The sequence below is a fragment of the Anoplolepis gracilipes genome, chromosome 4, assembly GCF_047496725.1.
Source record: "Anoplolepis gracilipes chromosome 4, ASM4749672v1, whole genome shotgun sequence".
Lineage (NCBI taxonomy): Eukaryota > Metazoa > Arthropoda > Insecta > Hymenoptera > Formicidae > Anoplolepis > Anoplolepis gracilipes.
In genome coordinates this window covers 12,296,353-12,315,453 of record NC_132973.1, presented here as the reverse complement: position 1 = coordinate 12,315,453, position 19,101 = coordinate 12,296,353, and the positions used below count along the sequence as shown (strand labels likewise).

General features: G+C 41.2%; 2 protein-coding genes across 5 annotated transcripts in view; both read right to left on the bottom strand.

The window, feature by feature from the left end:
* LOC140665390 (homeobox protein prospero) overlaps positions 1-15,457 on the bottom strand; it is a 53,282-nt gene extending 37,825 nt beyond the window's left edge. For 2 of the 4 annotated variants that reach the window (XM_072891474.1, XM_072891476.1), the window contains exons 1-3: positions 12,398-15,457; positions 11,440-11,922; positions 9,082-9,236 (exon numbers count right to left, since the gene is read on the bottom strand). In XM_072891474.1, coding sequence (XP_072747575.1) covers positions 9,082-9,236; positions 11,440-11,922; positions 12,398-15,004 — 3,245 coding nt within the window. In that variant the 5' untranslated portion in view covers positions 15,005-15,457. The remainder of the gene's footprint in view (positions 1-9,081; positions 9,237-11,439; positions 11,923-12,397) is intronic. The other 2 variants (XM_072891475.1, XM_072891477.1) reach the window with 1 other exon arrangement.
* A 120-nt stretch (positions 15,458-15,577) lies between these two features.
* The window catches only part of LOC140665396 (uncharacterized), a gene marked incomplete at its 5' end in the record, with an annotated part of 77,424 nt that continues 73,900 nt past the window's right edge, over positions 15,578-19,101 (bottom strand). The window contains one exon of the mRNA XM_072891486.1: positions 15,578-15,863. Within this exon, the coding sequence (XP_072747587.1) occupies positions 15,684-15,863 (180 nt within the window). The remainder of the gene's footprint in view (positions 15,864-19,101) is intronic.

Here is a 19,101-nt window from a genome sequence, read left to right as displayed (position 1 = left end):
GGCAGCCGTCTGGATGACTGGCATGGGGTCGTTGCTGACTACCGAGGGGCAAGCGGGAGGGGCAAACGGGTGGCATTCGCGATGGACGTAACGTAATGGATTACCGGTTGCAGTTTCCCGGGTAACTCATTTTTTAATCTTTACCTACGATGATTTTTTCGGTCGGCCATCGCGATTGTTTAAATTGCAGGAAACTCGAATCTCGATGAAATTTGGAAATTACTTTCGCGTTATGTATTGCATTCAGCATCGTCGAAATCTTTTATCGCGTGTCAATTAAGATGTTTTATTTAATCAAATTGTGACATGAGTATTGATCGGTACTTTTGCTTCAATTTTTATGTTTTTCCATCTTTTTTATCTAAATAATATATTCTAATTAGTGCACGTCGAAAAAATTGTCAGAAAAGAAACAATCAACATGTCGAGTTATTTTTAATATATTAGTGAAAATTATAGTTTTAATATTTCTAGACATGCTAATACATTATTCGAAAGATAATTTCGATGCCATTTAGTACAAAGGTATTTGTGTTTTGGAAAAAACAAAAACTTCTATCTTTTTTACTTCTCTTGTGTAGAGATGTATAATACACAAAAAATTTATAATATCGTATATGCAGATATTTTAAAATGTATGTAATCAAAGTATAAAAATTACCTTCTAATATTTTTAACATTTTTAACATAAATATATTTTTAACATAAAGTAATATTTTTAACATAATTTCCCAGATGATTTTTTTATCAAGAGTACTTTATCCTACTCTCTAAAATTTTAGTAAGAATGATTCCTACATCTCGTCAAACGAACAAACTACTATTAATTTAGAAACGCAAGCTTTCTGATTCTCGATTTCGGGAATATTTTTACTCGCACGCGAGTTCAATGAACTCTTTTAATTGTCCGACAACAACGGGAAAAAAGATTCGCTTTGGCGAAATCTTTGGCGGGGAATGTACCGTACTTATGCTGCAAGTAGCAGCTCATAGCGGCGGATTAGCCTTGCAGTAGCGATGCTTACATCCCCTATAAAGCCTCCGCTGCCATCACCCTCCCCCTCGCCCACTCGCTGCTCCTGCTCCTTTTTCCCTCCCCGCATGTCACCTCAACCATTCTACCGCCCCCTCTGTGAAACCCCCGGCAGTCAACCCCCGTCTCCTTCGTTGTTCCTCCCGCGATAGCCCTGCGGCCACAGCATTGTCTGCCGTTCAGCCAATACTTCGTCGTGTTTCTCGTACTTGTGTTCATTATCAAAAAATTCGAGAAGAACCGACGCTACTATCGGCTGCCTGCTGCAACGCCAGCAGGAACCCCTTATGTTACGTTACTGACGTTTCACGAGGGTGGCCCCGTAAGCCCGTTCTTCCGCGTTCATCCGTGCTGATCCGAACTTTTATTCTTCCTGTTTGCTCGCATGTTAAATCACATGTGAACATTTGATATAAGAAATTTCTGTCAATTATTCTTGCGACTAATCTACGTCTATCAAAATAGAGAGCAATAATCATGACGTTTAATTTGATAATCTTCGATAAGCGTCGATGTATTAGTCACATGTTTCAATTAAATATTCGGAAACGTTATCAATTCGTCCGCGAGTAAAACGGTTCCCGTAGGGCTGAATCGTGAGAATGGTCAACGACGGAGATTGGGTTGGTTGGCCACGGTTGGTGCTTGAAAAGTCGTCGATGAATCTACCAGTGGTTCAAGAAGTGGTTCAACGTTACTCAGAATTTCACGGTATATATGCGTCGCTGGAAAATTAGCTCGTCGGTGATTCGATATCCGTCTAAAAAAGGAGACAGAGAGAAAGAGAAATCGCTGCGAGCAAAAAACAAGAAGAAAAAAGCAACTAAAGAACTTCAACCAAGACAGAAATTTTGTTGGCGAGTAGATGTGAACGGAGTAGAGACGAAAAAGAGAGTATATAAGAGATGGTGGAGGAGGTAGTTAAAAGGCGATGGCGATGGAAGGGTGAGAGAGTAAGAGCGAGATGGGTGAGAAAGGAGGTAGCTGCGGCGAGGTAGTCGCGGCGCACGGCTAAGAGAGAACTAAGCGTACCTAATTAGTGCCAAGAACGTAATTAAGTAATTTTTAATTAAGTGACTGTCGTTTACGCGCACAACCACTACGTATGTGGTAGCTTGCTCGGTGCAGGGCGTTTCAATTACATCTACAGTTACGGACCAGGTTATTGTTCTTCAGAAAATCAACTCTCTCATGAGGTTTCTCGAAATCACGATTCCCTCGATTAACGAAGCTTCATTGATGATATTGATAAAAAATATTGCGCGGAGTATAAAAATTGCAAAAATAATTATACACAAGATGGTAAATATTCACACACAGATAAAACTTATTTAAATGTTTTATAAATATTTAAATAACATTATAAATTATATTTAAATATTTAAGCAACTATGAATGTAATATTTAAATTGCCTTTAAAAGTCTTCTATGTTTTTTTTTACATATTTCTACAATTCAATATATATACTCGTATATTTATAATTCCTCATATGTTCTTATGTGTTAATAAATGAATCAGAGTAAAATGTAGAGCATAAATATTTTTTCTTATACCGATAGTATGCGATTTCATATAATTTAATGATATATAATTTCTTCGAGAGATAATTTTCAGCGTGCAACATTTATTGATACGCTGATGAAAGCTGACATATCGTATTGTCACGTGTATGGACTATCAGAGAGAAACATATTTTCGATTTATCGAAATAAATTCTTGGATAGCTATCTACAAATAAGCCCAGAAAAACAGAAATGATGATTCGATAATGGTAATTGGCCAAAATATTTGGAGACACAACGACTGAACAGACTGAATAGAAATGTTCGATAAAAAAATGCAAAAGTCCAATTTAGCGAGAAATTATAATAACAAGTTGTTTGTAATTTACAAACGAAAACGAGACATTTTACAAAATAATAAAAGAAAGCGAAAATCTGCTACTAATTTCCGATAATTTCCAAACATCCCTTATTAATGTATAAGCATTACATATTAGTATTTGAATTTATATATATGTAAATGCTAGTTGAACCGGCAAACATACCTACATATATTTTTAATATATTCCCTTATGCATAATTATATATTCTTTTATAAATACCGAGAGATGCAGCTTTTCTCTTGCGTTTTCTTTCTGCAAAGGTCCAACTGCAACGCTCTCAGCAAGACTACTGGCCGACAGTCAAAGACTAAAAAGTTTCCTTCTGTTCATTAACGGTGTACGGAACAGTCAAGATACAACCCACTGTCTACCCCTTTTCTCTATCCTTCCCCCTCCCCCCCCCCCACGTTTTCCTTCTCGACTTCTTCATTTCTATGCGTTTCTTCTGGTCCTACCACCTCGCGGCAACTTTTATCTCAAAGGATTTTTACTTGCTCATTTTTCTCGGAATCTCTTGTTTCTTTCGCGGATCGCTCTCGCGCGATTAGCTTTTTCCTTTTCTTTCTGAGAACGAGATGTACATACACATATATCTAGAAATATTTAGTTGCGTGTACAGCTATCATAAAAGAATCGCGCTTTTTGACAAGATCATCTTTTAATCGATGAAGGTGATATGATATCTCATATGAAGAAAATGTCACGGTGAAGACATTAATATCTAATATCGAGAGATTTGATAAAAGAGATGAGGAAAAATTGACCGTAAGTGATGACGGTAATTGTGAGGAAGATATGAATGTTCTCTCGTTTTCACGGATTTAAGTTGCAGTGAATGGCTTGCACGAGGATGCTGAGAATCACCCTTGCCTCCGTACGCACATATGTACTTCGGAAAGCACATATGCTTTCATCTCTATCTCAAGGCACGGATTTACCGCACTCGTTACTGCTCTTTTCTTTGGTTTGTAACCGCGACCGGCTTATTTCTCGCGCTAAGAGAGAACCAACGTTCGCCGTCATTATTGTATGTGTATTATATATACGCGTGTCGTATAAAGTCTAAGGCTTTCTCGCTAAATGGCACGCCAACCAACCACCCACGCACACGCCAATCCTCCGTCAAGCAACTGGGTGAGTTTTTGAATAAGCTACCACTCTCCCAGTTGTAATCTTGTAAAGTTAAAACGTAAACCACTGTCAGAAATAGAGAATATAAGAAGTTTTTTATCCAAAGTTGCCCAGTTCTTTTATTTTCTAAAAATAAGCTTTTTCAATTTAATGTCTATATAAGATATGTATAAGGTAGTAAAGACAATCACAAATATCTAGGGCATCTAAATCTTTTCCATGTATTTCCATCGTACTATTAAAAATAAATGTTAATAAAACAATTTTATAGATTTTACCATTAATGTGGACCATATACATAGTAGTGAAATAAAATACGTTTATCCTTGACTAGAAGTTTATCATTTTTATTCTGTCGCTTATAATCGCTACTTGGATCGTAAATGCCAGTACATAAGTATGTACCAGAAATTCTCACTGCGGCGGCTTCTCGATAATAGCATGTCACTAGGTGAGAAGATCATGTTCGATACAAGCAAGGTGCGCTTTACTCGGAAGCGTGGGAGAGGTGCGTGTCGTGCCAATGTCAGTAGTTATTAAGAACGCGTGGACAGACCGCACGAAGGAGGAGAGCAGAACGCTAACGACCGGTCACGTGTCCGACGGGAGCGAGATAAGGGTTGAAAAAGGAAATTTGTGTTTAGAAAATTACCGCGTCATTACCCCGACTCCTCGCTGTATGGACGAGCAACGGGACGGTAATGTTCGCCTACGAAACGATCGTCGGTTGATAAGAATGAGGCGAAGAAGAAATTAGAAAGAGAAAACGGCGCCGGGGTCGTCCCCTTTCGGGGAGAATTATCGAATATTTCGCGGCGATAAGCAGCCCCTTGAAAGCATGACTGGATAAATTTATCGTGGACTTCATTATTCGACTACTCAAGAGAGCTTTCGATTCTTCATTTATCGTATACTTTCTTCATTTATCGTATACTTTCTCTCTCTCAACTGTCTTCTTTTTTTTCGCTCTTTCCGCAACATTATATGTATTATTCCGCTTGTGGCCGAGCTATTAGCTCGCGTTTTCTCGTCAACTGCCACTTGGAGGTCTCTCTTTATCAAAGATATTACTGTCCTCCACTTTGCAGTTTCCGGAGATGCTCTTTATATATTTAACCGGATTAAATCCTACGTTTATAAATCCGTCTTCTCGATTCATTATTAAATAATGCGAGAGAAATATTTTACTCAATTCTCAATATACTTATCGAGAAATACTCAGCGGATCAGTGAGGTGTTTGCATTTATCTATCAGTAGTATTACGCAAATAAAAGGTTGATCATTGTCAAATCGTATCTCATAACGGAAAATAATTACCCTTTAAATAAGTATCCGAATCTCTCACATGAAAAGGATTTTTTTACACTATAGAGATCAAATTAAATATCCAACTAAATATAAAAAATTGATTTGATATATCGCTGCTTATCGCCGCGAAATATTCGATAATTCTCCCCCAAAAGGGACGACCCCGGCGCCGTTTTCTCTTTCTAATTTCTTCTTCGCCTCATTCTATTAAGTGTCGAAAAGAAACAACGTGGCATTTAAAAACGGAAAAAAAAAATCATCGCTCGATTTTCATTCCAAGGCGACTCAGGTTTTTCGTGCGAAATAAATTCACCGTCCGGTTAGAATAGAAGCGTGTCGTGTATGCGCTATCCGTTGTCCATTATACGACATAAAATTTCTTCCATCCTGCAGAGATAGGATCTATCGCTACCTCAGTCGCGTGTCCTACCGTGGGATCTGATAATGAACGAACCCGAGTCCGCCCGCGCATCTCTTTTTCTCGCGTTCTTCTTTCTCTTTTTCGCGCTCACGCGGGGGCGAACCGACCGACCGATCGGCTGGCCGACAGACAGACGGACAGACGGGGTGAGATGCGCGGAGATAGAGACGGGTACGCGCGCGCGCCCATACATGCACACGTACACCGCAGGTATGAACACGCACACATGTCGTACCCTGGATCGCAGACGACCCCAATCATCCCCCACGGCGTGCTTCATCGAACGAAGGCTGTCAATATCGTCGGTATAAGCAGGTCCGATGATGTACGCGCGACGTCAACGAGTCTCCGTAAGATATCGGACGTGCTTTCGATTCGACGCGAGCGTGAGCGTGAGAAAATAGGGTGCGAACGATCGCTTTGTGTGCATGGCCGCCTTGCTCTCTCTCTCTCTCTCTCTCTCTCTCTCTCTCTCTCTCTCTCTCTCTCTCGCTCTCTTTTTCTATCACTCTGTGCTTCTCGTTTTATTTCTCTTTTTCTTTCTTTATATCTGTTCTTGAATCCGATTTTCTCCGGCATCTACTGTGCCAGGGGATGTACATTGATAAATAACGTCATCGGGTAAATGTTACGATTACGAAAATCATAGTTAGATGATATGTAATATTTAATAAAAATTACGTTTATTATATGTTGAGATATTCTTAGTATTTTCTGATGAGTTTTACACGTATTACAATGTGTCTCTTGCATTTTTAATTCAATATCAAAATTAGTAAACAAAATTCTAATCTTGTTATCTCTTTTTTCAGAAACTTTGCCAAACAATCGTACGTAGAAACAAATCCATAAATATTACAACTATAAAAACGATTTATTTTTTGTTTATTATTGATCAGAAAAAAAGTAAAACTTTTGCCTACTCTTTTCTCCTATATCGTATCTCTTTGATCTAAATTGATAGTTGGAGATTGATCAATCAGTAAGAACATATTTAGGTTTCTGATCAACAGTCTGTATATTTTATATCGGGAACGAGACAACGATATAATAATCGACGTAGCAGGTGACGGCGATGGTGGTCTCGGCCCATTCTCGTGACAAAAGTACAACGATGATCTAGGGTGGGAAAAGGATAGAGGGTTGACCGTGCACGTAGTAGTGCGTAGAATAATGTAGCGAGGCATTTCCGCATAGGAAGCCGTGCATTAGGCTATCAGATCGAGCACGCGCGACAATAGCTTGTGGAGAAAAAGAAGGAAAAAGTCCGGGCAAACCCCTTACGTGATTACTAGCGAAAGAAAAAAAATTCCAAGTAGAGGTTTGTGACGTAAAATCTTCGAATTTTCTCTTTCTTCAGAAAATGAGAATATTAATTTCACGTCATAACTTAATCGGAAGCGTATATCTAATAATGAATTTATGTAAATTGAATTCTTATAAAAAAGATATAAATTAAAATTTTATTTCATAAATAGTATGTTACTTTAAATGTGACTGATGTACGCATATATTATATATCACTTATTGATATATACATAAAGACAGATTTATCTTTCATAAGAAAAATAAATGGAAATTTCTGATTATATCACGGTACGTGTACCATGACTATTAGGTTTTACATTTAGAAAAAAATATTCACCGTTATTAATATATCAAGTAAAACGTATCACATATAACATAATATTACATGAAATATTTGATCCTATAGATTTTAAATTTGGCTTCCAAATTTATACGAAAGAGGCTATCTTGTTTATTTAAAAAATCTCAACAAGCAGTATTTTAGAGTGCAAGGCACAACTCAGAATGAATCTCATCAAGAAAAATTTCGGAAGGGCAGGAATAAAATGGCGAGAAAGGCGAAGGAACCCTCGGGCCAAATGTACCGAAATATACCGAAGCGGTAATTAGCTTTGTACGTACCGTCGAATACGAGCGTGCAATTTTCGCTGGACGTTTGAAAGTTCCACAAACATACCGCGCTCTTGCTCTTTTATCTTCGATTCCACTCTTTTGAATAGTCCCAACGAATAATGTTACACAGAAGACTGATAATTACTGCGCATTGTTGTTAAAATACAATAGATCAAATCCTTTTACTTTTTGGTTTTCACGATTCTACGTGTACAACATCTCGTTCATTTTGATATGTGCGATACTCGTGCTCTGTATTAATTAGAAATTAATTCGACATTACAGTGCAATGAAAAGATATCCTCGAAAAAGCTTGACAAGTCCAATAGTAGCATAAGAAGCAACGTTAAATATCGTAATTAATTCGACCATTATCCTATTATCTATATTTTATTTATCGTCGCACATACAATTTTTATATAAGGTATATATATCTGCGACACATGTGGCGTTTCCTTTATATCGTAATTGTGGGAACGGTAAAAATGCCGGCATATGCGAAGGTAAGCGCGCGAAGACTTACGATTTTCATGAGAGTGGACATCTTGCGATAAGAAAGCGGTAATAATGTAACGGCGTGGCCACGTGCCATCTACCTTCGACCACCTTGTATCTTGGATCTGTACTGTACTCAGCCTAATTATAATCAGGCTAATGCCTGCCGGACAGTATGTGTCGGTACCTACGGCCTTGTACGCGCTTCTATACTTGCCGCTATGTAGGTAGCGTTACTTATCCCCAGCTGCTACGAGAGAGGGTAATTAAGATTCGGACACACCCATCGTGACTCTCGTCTCTTGGGCTCTGACCGCTTCTGCAAAGGGAGTGGTCGATCCCTCGAAAACCTCGTTCTCGTTTGCATACACGAAACGCACCTCTGTTATCAGAAACGTCTTCCACGATTCCATTTCTTTTGGGGGAATACTGAATGAGATCGAAAATGTCCGAGATTATGTAGGGGAGTGGCGAGTGGATTGTCCGTCGAATTCTCGAGATTTTCTACACGACTATCCGCTCCGTTTTCATGGATTTAGTTATCCATTTGGTACAAGATAGAGATCGCGAGTCGAAAATAATTCAATCTCGTTAATTTCTGATTTAAATTAGATCGAAAATTGAAACGAATTAATTAGATCTGAGAAAATTTAAATTTAAAAAATTCCCCTATTAAAGCGTTTTCATATTTTTGTTTGTTCAAATATTAAAATGTCTGTGTGAATTCATCTTCCTCTCGTATACGTGAGCATATTTCGATTTTGACAAAATATTATTTATCTGCCCTTTTTGGAATATTATACAAGAAACAAGCCGCTCGCGTAGCATAATATCGAATTTGAAAATATTATTTGCTGCCATAAATTCAGAATTGTATATTACTCACCGGAAGTTGGAGAACCACTTGACCAGCTGCGCTGTATTGTTTTTATTGAATTTGATGTCGGGGAAGTACATCTTAAGGACGGCCGAGGACGGGTACCTGACCCAGAAGAACATCAGCTTCGCCTTCCTCAGATGCATCGGCGTCAGCGTCGACGAGTTCACCGTGGTTAAGGAAATAGTCATGTTGCAATGTACACATGTTTATAAATAATATATAGAGGATCTCTTGATTACAAAAGAAGAGATTAAATTGAAAGAAAAAAAAATATGATAGAGAGAGAGAGAGAGAGAGAGAGAGAGAGAGAGAGTTATTGGTTTGCTTCTTGGGCATCTGAATCTCTCAAATATAATCGTGTTTTCTTTCGTATCGAATCGGATTAGAAATCGTACAAATTGCGGTTATCGCTAGGGTAGGCGGTAGAAGGGTTCTTTTTGCGAAGTTTTGATCTACGATTGGCCGTATCCTCAGCAGAAGCCTTACCGACTCCTTATTGGTAATAGGATCTCTACATGTGGTTTCAATGCAATCTTATTCAATTAATTCGCGCTCTACTACGACATTTTTCGCGACAAGTTAATTTATTTATAACACACGTATATTTTATTCGTATATTGACCACCGGCGCAAACAATTGCTTTACGCACGACCGGTTAATCTCGAGCTTAAATTTTAAAACGAATTTTTTTCGAGAAAGAAAAAAAAAGCGTGTATAATCGGCAAAATATATTCGGATGCGTCAAATGCTAGGGCGAATCGCAAGACTAGAATGCGTCCAGAGAAGCGCGGAACAGCAGATCGTGTCACGGCGATGCACGACGCGCTTAACCTACCCCTAGAGGAGAGAGAGAAGAGGAGGGAGTGAAAAAAAATGCGCCATTGATTTTACATCAAAGGCCGACTAAAAAGGCGGCAAAGAACGGCACACGCTACCCGATCGAGCGACCCGGTCCAACATGCCGATGCAGTTCCGACATTGCATCGGACGATCGCCGCTCACACAAGCCCCCGCGCGACACTCGCCTTTTTTTCCTCGCTGCACCGAGGCGAGCTCCCACTCCGCAAGCCATCGGATTTCTGCACGTTCTTTCGGTAACTCAGAAACAAATCGCGACGCGATAGATCGAACTGGTGAATCATGCGCTCTTTCTAACGAACCTAAGAGTTTATATTAACCAGATGCAAAAAATGCGACTATTTTAATCATTTTTGAAAGTCACGAACGATTTAATTGAATTTTTTGTGAATCCTTAAGTAAATTTAAAATACTTTTTTATCTGTATCTAATTCCGAAAACTATTATAAATTTTAGGTGTAATATATAAATTGTTCGATAAAAGTAATATTTACTACTTCTCGGTAATCTGCAAATCAACAAGGTTTTAATTAATCATTATCATGTAAAATACCGTATAGAATTATTTATAATTATTTATAGACATTTAGAAATTAATGTGAATTATATAAAAAAATATGAAAAAAATATGATTTGTTAAATAATATAAATTCGTTTCTCTGATATAATCTCAACTAAAAATTTCTTTCTAAAAATAAATTCATTCTATCATATTTCTACATAAATTGTATTCTCATAATATGACTGATATATCAATGTAAATCAAACAATCTTTTTCTTTATACGTGAATTGAAAGGCAACACAGATGCGTACATGTAAATAAAATATAATGCTAAAGGAATTTAACTATGAAGGCTCGTATCACGAAAACCAGCTAAAGTAGCTTATCTACGATAAGTCGAGGAGACGCTCGAGATGGGAAGTTCGCGAAATGCTCACGCTGAATTGCGAAATTGCGGGACAGATTATTGGCTTGCGAAGTTGAGGGAGACTGCAGGCCGAGGGTGGGCCGGGTAGGCAAAGAACTTTTGGCTCGATGCGTTGTTGCCGGACAAACTCTACTCGTAGGTGCAGCCAACATTAGCCTAACTCCGTAGCAAACTAATCTAACATTCGTCCGAGCTTCCTCGCTCCAACCGCCTTCTAGCGAACGAATGAGCTATTCTGCTCAGCTTTTTCTCTCTCTCTCTTTTTTCATCTCTTTCTCTCTCAAAAACTCACTGCTACATCTAAAACTTTTCGAGTTCCTCTTCTCTTCTAAAAAAAATTTAAAAAAATGCTCCTAACATCTTGCTCGTTTTCCTCGCTATTTCTATATATTCTGCATATATTCTTTTCAATTGTAAAATAATCTTCAAATAACGTATAGCTTTTCATTTTAATTATATAAATTATTTGTAATAATAAAAGCTAAATTAATATTTATTTTACCTTGAATGTTAATTATTATTTTAATAATATTACCAATTTTGCTGTTTAGCGTATAAGTATTAGTAAAGGATATTGTAGGCTGAATTCCATCGTAGGTGATGTCACCGGAGTTGCAGTCGCTAGCTCGGTCGTTGCTGTCCATCCTGAGGTGTCCGTAATCCGGACTGCCGTGCTGAGCTGCCGCCAGTAGAGCTGGATGCAACATAGCCGGCGGATGGGGCAGTGGAGGAGAATCCCTGAGTTCTACACCGCCACCCGGAGGACTCGCGGGTAAATGATGTGGCCCCGGAGGTGGTACTTGACCAGGATGACTCGCGTGAGGATTGAAAAACGGCGAATAGGGCGAGAACACTTGACTCTCGTGGAGGCTTGGATTTGGTATCGCTACGCTGGTTGGCAGGGACACCGGCAGCATCGGTGGTGGCGCATGATAAGGTCTCGGTGGTGGAGGAGGCGGGGGACTATCACTACCTCCTTGCGATCCGTTTCCCTCTTGCGCTAGGATTCTGGACACCGTCCTCGGAGTAATTCTCGTATCCGTCACCTGTAAAGCGTACTAATTAGTATTTCTTTTTAGGCAGACTTATCAAGTTTTCATGTATATATATGTAATAAATATGTATATATAATATGTATATATAATAAAAATAATTAAAGTCGACAAATTAAATTTTTTCGCTATAAAATTTTGTAGATTTTAATTTATATACATAATATGCATAATTTATATAGTATTATCTCGAAAGTAATATTTTAGATGACTTGAAATTAATATCTTTAATATATCTTTATATGTACATTAAAAAAGTGTACATTTTATCTATATATATATATATATATATATATATATATATATATATATATATTAAGATATTAAAATATATTTATACATTAATTTATATTTACATCAATTTATATATAATTATATTAAATTAATATATTTAACAAGCAAATCAGAAAACTGAGCGATAATATATTTAATTTACATAAATTTATTATTAATTCTGAAATATTATACATAATATGCTTACCTTATGACGTTTTTTCTTCGGCGTCATGACAAGTGACAGGGCCTCGTTTTGCTCCGAGTCTCTGTTTTCTCTCTCGTCGTTTCTCATATTGCAATATTGGTCGCGTTGTTGTTGCTCCCTTTGCTGCTGTTCGTGCTGCTGTTGGTGCTGCTGTTGGTGTTGTTGTTGCTGCTGCGCCTGCATGGAGGCCATGGCGTATATCGTCGGCGGTTTTGGCGTCTGAAACATTCCAACGCTCGGCCTTGCATGCGAGGGCAGCTGATTCATCTGATTAAGATTGTTTTCCGTGGGGCCAGCATGAGGACCATGGGGCACACCACCTATGGACCCGATTTGCGAGAACCCCGTGGACTGTGGAGGAGGGGGCCCACCGTTGAGGGGCCCCCGTGGCCCGTTTGGGCCACCGGGTGGTTGCGGCGCTCCTCTGTCAACTACTTTCGTCCTGGGTGATTTTCTCTCGAGCATTTGGCTCGCCATAAGAAGGTCCTTGTTCAGCTGCTCGGCGGCAGCCTGTGCTGCCTCGGTCTGCTTACCGATAAACCTTCTCTGTTGCACGAACCTCGCGACTATACTGTCAATCAAATTGGTTAATGAAGAGGTTATTTCCGTCTTCAAGATATCCGCTAAGCCTTCTAAAGCGGCTCCGGTGATATGAGGTCCAGACGAGCTGGCTGCCGCAGCGGCACCCCTGAAGACGTTTAACCTTTCCTGGAAGTCTTTATGTTGAATAGGCGTGTTAGCTGATTGCATCTGCGGCGTCTGCGGCGTCGGGGGTCCAGTGTTGTTCTGGCTTTGTTGTTGAGATTGGCTCGGTGGCGGTGGCGGTGGCGAATTTTGTCGTTGATGTTGCTGCTGCTGCTGCTGCTGCTGCTGCTGCTGCTGCTGCTGTTGTTGTTGCTGCTGCTGCTGTTGCCTCGCGGCCGCTTCTTGATGTTGTTTCATTCTCTCGAGAGCGGCGTGCTGTTGCTCGAAATAGAGTTTATGCCCCATGTGATACATAGCGGCAGCTGCTGCGTGGGGATGATCAGGTGGAAGAGCTGGGAGACCGTTATACGGCGGTGGATGAGGTCGTGGCGGTCTAGGTGGTGGTTGCGGTGGAAGTTGAGGCTGAGGACTGAGTGGTGCGTCGCCGCCGCTCTCGCTTGTATCTGGCTCCATTCTGCTCGAAAGCTCCATGTACTTTTGTTGCATCTCTGCCAATTGCTCGTGCAACATTTTCAACTGAACTTTCAAATTATCTTTCTCCTCTCGTTTCTGTCTGATCGTCGTCGGGTCTTCTTCCTCCTCGCTCTCGTCTTCATCGTCCATCATGGTATCATTGACACTATGCTGGAGAACATGATGCACCGTCTGTTGTTGAGGTTGATAGAGCTTGCGCTTCTTACAACCATTTACCGTTGCCGGCTGAAGCGCCGGACTACTGCGCATCGTGCTGACGATGTTTTCCACGCGGGCGCGTTTAATCTCCGTTGTCGGAGAATTTGTCTCGGTCTTTGGCACGATCGGACAAGGAGAATGACTAGGGCTACGTTTGATATTTAGCGACTCTTGTATTTCTTCCTTGACGGAGACAGAGCCCGACCTTGGTGCCGATGGGCTAGGAGGTAGGCTCTGCTCGCAATCTGATCCGTCCAAGTTCGCTCCTGGCTCCATACCGGCCTCGGCAAAAGCCTCCTCCATCGCGCGTGCCGCGGAGGCAGCATCTTCAGCGCTGTCTTCAGCATCACCCGGCATCACGGTATCACGGTCACTGTGATTCGCGCTATTTATGTTATTGCCATCACCACTCTCTTCCCCGCCACTCTGCACTGTTCCACTGCGCGCACTATCACTATTTTGTTGTTGATGCTGCTGGGGACTCTGTTGATGCTGCGATTTAAGTAATTCCGCGGTAGTATTATTATTGTTGTTATTGTGTATACTGTTATTATTGTTTGGCTGCTCTTGCACGCCGAGAGCGGAAAGCTTACGGCCCTGCAGTAGCATGTCGCGGAGCATGTGCTGCGTGAGGTCGGCCGTGGCGGGATCGTCGCAATTAACCACGGCGCCCGGTTGTAGATTCGAGGCGGGATCCATGCCGGCACCGGTCATCCCGTGACCGCCCTCTGGCGGTGATCCGCCAGCGTCACTGGCCTGTTTGACCTGCCGTCCTAATAACTCGTTCAGCATCTTGGCGGGGCCGAAGCCCGGAGCCCCGAAGAAGCCGAAAGCCGCGTGGGCGGAATGCTGCTGGGTTGTAGGACCCGTCGTAGCTGTACCTAAATGACTTTGACTGCCAGTCGCTCCAGCCTGCTGCTGGAGCTGTTGTTGTTGTTGTTGTTGTTGTTGTTGCGATTGCGACTGATGATGCGGTTGCTGCGGTTGTTGCTGCTGTTGCTGTTGATGCGGGGGTGGTCCGGTACCACTAAAGATCGAGCCGTATAGACCACCACCAAGGAAGGATGGCCGGGAGCTAAAGTTCGGTATACTCGAGTAGCTGTTGCGCGGCTCGCCGGCGTCCACGCGCTGTCTGGTGCGCTTCTGCTTCTTCAGAAGTTGCTGTTGCTTGCTTTCCGTGGTTGCTCCGTAGAGGGCGAAACACTCGGTCTCCTCCTCCGATGACATCATCGGCCGTCTGGTTGGTCGGCCCCCCAAAGGCCTCCGCGTCCCCTCCCCGCCAGGGCTCCTTGCCACCCCTCCCCTTCTCGCTCGAATAGCCCCTCGTGGCTCAGCACACTGCTTCGCCTTCTGCACTGTGTAGTTTCTCCGGCTCCCCTACTACAGCTGCCTCTTTCTCTACGTTCCTTCTAGCTAATACTCCCCACTTTGTTCGCCACCGACCACCCCTCTCCACTTCCTTTGGCTTCGCCGTCTCCTTCTAGATCTTCTTCTCCTCCTTCTCTTCGTTTTCCGCCTTCTCCGCCGCCGCCGCCGCCGACGACGACGACGTCGGCACCCTTCTCTTTTCCTACGAACTCCTGCTTCCTCCTCTTCTCCTTCTTCTCCTTCTTCTCCTTCTCTCGCGCCTCCTCTTCTTCTTCTTCCGTCGTTCTTCGCTTTTTCTGTGCCTTCTTTTCACTATTCCTCGCCCCGCACCTTCCGCCGTGGAGCTGACGCCAACGACTGAAGCTGCTGCTCGGTGACTCGATGTCGGCCGTCCGCCCTCGTCTCGGGATGGCGGGTCTTTTTCGGAAGGGTCGATTCGTTATCAGATCTGTATCCGCTGCTGTCGTGCTTCTTACTACTTTTACTACGGTGATTGTTGTAACCGGGGCCGCTGCTTCTCCTGCTCTTATTATCGATGCGTTTACGCCCGGTGATCGTTGCGATGTTGTTGCCGTTGATGATATCCAGAACGGAAGCCGGTGCTCTCGCGGGTGGAATTCTCGTGCTCCCGCCTGGGAGCTGCATCCTTCGAGCTCGCCAAAGGGCTAAGTGCCCCTCGCTCCCTCGTCTCGATTTTCGTGACCGCAATTCTCCAATACGTCTGTAATAAAAAGACAACGGTCCATCTTAGCCATCTGTACAGACTAAACGAATCGAATGTCGCTCGTCTCTATATATATAATAAGAGAATCGATTCACACGAGAACAGTAATAGCATGCCGTAGATTATTTTAAGCTCTGTATATAGACTCTCGCTTCCGTAGATAGGAAATACTCGACAATGTGTACACTTGTCATTTCCCTTCTTATTATGAGTTTATCTTATTTTAACCGAATCGAATATACAGAAAGAATGTAAAAAGTAGGCTACTATAGATGCACTCTTATAATTAATTTTCCTAATTGTGATTTATACTACTTATTATTTCATTTCTCACGTATTTTTTCTAGAAAAAGATACAATATATTTATTTTACTTTTTTAAAATATTCTATCGTGCCACTTTACACATGTAGGTATGTATATCTTACAGTTTAAAAAAAAAAAAGAAATTGTGAAAAAAAATAAATATTTCCTACTTTCTCAAATACGCATATTCGGTGAAAAAAATATATGAGTTCATTGTAAGAGAGAGATGACGTCATGTTACGAACGCAAGAAAGAGAATGCATATATATAAAGTGCTATCGGTTAAAAATACAATGATCGACCACGGCGACGACGGCGAAGAAGAAGAGAACAGACCGCGAGTGACAGTTGCAAGCAATGTGTTTCACCCTCGTCCGAACACTCTGCGGCTGCTAGAAGCGAAAACTCAAAGTATAGTGAGTTACGAGGGGGTTAGCGAAGAAGGGGGTGGTTCGCCTGAAAAGCGGCCATAAGAAAATTACTTGCGTTGAATATCTTATTCGATACATAAGCAGTTCCGCCTAGAGTAGTCTCTTCGTCGAGGGATGCATACCGTCGTCGGTCGATACTCGACTAAAGAAAAGGGCATAAAAAGTAATTGATAGTCCGCTCATTGCGCTTCGATCATAGACCAAGCCCATCTGGCTTGCTTGAATGAGAAGAACAGTCTGCGTTTCTCTATTCGTGCAACTGATCTTTATTTTTTCATTTCGTTTTTAAATTTTCCGCTTACTATATAATGCTATTCTTATTTATATCGAAAAATTGTACAGCAGCAACATTTTTTGCCATTAACATTGAAATTATTTATTCTATACGAAATATTGTAAAATTCTGTTGCAGTTTACACGCTCGTAATCGCTCTTTATTTCGTCAATGATACGGCCAGTTAGAAGCTTCGATCGTCATGCAGTTCAATTGATTCGCTGCGTATAAGTGCGTAAGTGAGCCGGTTGTGTATCTGCACGTATGCATTACGAAACAGAGCTTGAATACAGTACTCGAGCACGTGTTCGTGCACACGTACGCGAGATTCGAAGCAACAGCTGAGCAGTTTAAAGCACCTGCGCTCAATAAGCCGACAATATTCCATAGTTCGCCTACGCATAAACTCCCTATGTTTGAGAATACTTTGATATTCATTCCAATACAGTATCAAGAAATCCAAAGAATTTACAGTAAACAATGCTTGAGATATCACACAAAGTTTTTTTTTTCGCTGCTGAAATCAATGCTGTGATAAAAAAATATTGCTGTAAAGATGTATAACGTATTAAAGAGTAAGTGTGTCAAATAAAGTTACGACAACTGTTGTGAATATGAGAGATCTTTTTTCTTATCGGTGGAAAATTGCAAATTGCTTAACAAAAAGGCAAATTACTGCAAGGCGAGCAAATACGCGCATGTATGTGAAGTATCATCGTTCTTATTGCGCACTTGAATCACTATTACGTAAACGTTCAATTACGACAAGTTAACGCGTTTTCGAGCACTTCCTCGAAGAGGAGCGATCCGTTCCGAGAAATTACTAGGCAGTTCCGTTGGCAATTACTTTAGAGGGGCGCAGCGTTTGCTGCGAGGCTCGTTATTCCAAAAGTGACATATGGTGTCGACCTCGATAAGGTCTACGGGACGACGATCATACCTGGATAGAAGGGACGCTTCGAGGGGGGTCGGACGAACTTCTGTCTTTCCCATTTTTGATCGGTACTTCCCCGTGTGCTGCCATGCGTGGGATGAGAAGGGGAAAACAAAAAGGTGCCGGTGCCCTGCCGGAAATGGCTTCAGGAACTCTCCCACTGTTGCGTCGATTCGGAAGTAAACACGACGAGCTAATTGCACGCGAGCAACATGTTCAGGGAGGCGTACGCAGGGGGCACGAACAACATCTTATTGTTACTACTATTCGACGGCTGATATTTGACAAAAATTACTCTCAAATTCAAATATATATTTGTATTCTTTGTTTGAATTTTTAAATTTAAATCTTTTTATCGTGTAAAATAATCGTATAAAAATTCTTAAAACGTATTAAAACTTCTTAAAGTAAAAATCTTAAAGAAAAAAATATATTGTATGCTATTATTATTGCGTGAGATAATCGATATACTTTATTACAAAAGAAAATGTACGAAAGTAGGTATTAGTTATATATATTGTATATATACAAGCATAAAGAGTCATCTTCTTTCAATATCGTAAAATTAGCGACTATTAGAGCACAAGAAATAGACATCGACAAGTCACCAATGACCATTTCCTGTGCGTCATACGATATTTATCATTTAAGCAGGTGGGTAGATTTCAAAGCGTGATTATAGTGCATAGTGATAGGGTCCGCAAGTAATACGTAGGATAGTTAACGCATGGGGAGCCCTCGATAGAACTTCAAGGTGATAGTCAATATTACAAGTAATCGTTTTCCTAAGTAGATGACGACACATAAAGAATCGTGATTTGAGTAACGATTCAGAGACGCACAATATAAGCTACGACTCACAATATACAAGTTTTACAAGAAGTTTTGCGAGAAAAAAATATTTCACGATATTCTCTATTCGTATACGCGGCGCAATTTTCAGTGTCCCCCTCCTCCCCTTAGGAAATAACATTGAGGAAATGGAAGGAGATAGTTGTCGCGTGAGCATCACATGTTGTGCGTACCCCACATGGCGTCGTAGAGGTAACATAGCAATGGCATGTGCATCGGAATTCCGCCCCCTGTAAGTGTCATGTGGTGAGAGTGCTCGCAGGGGGTTGCTGCATGGGAACTCGATTGTGGTCATCAGTCCATGTCCATCGCATATACACGCACCATCGCTCGAGGTGTACGCGTACATATACACAATTTTACCCTCCCGATATATAAAATTATTGTAACAATTCGTTATGCCTACGACGATAGGCGGATAGGCATACCACCCTCGCTG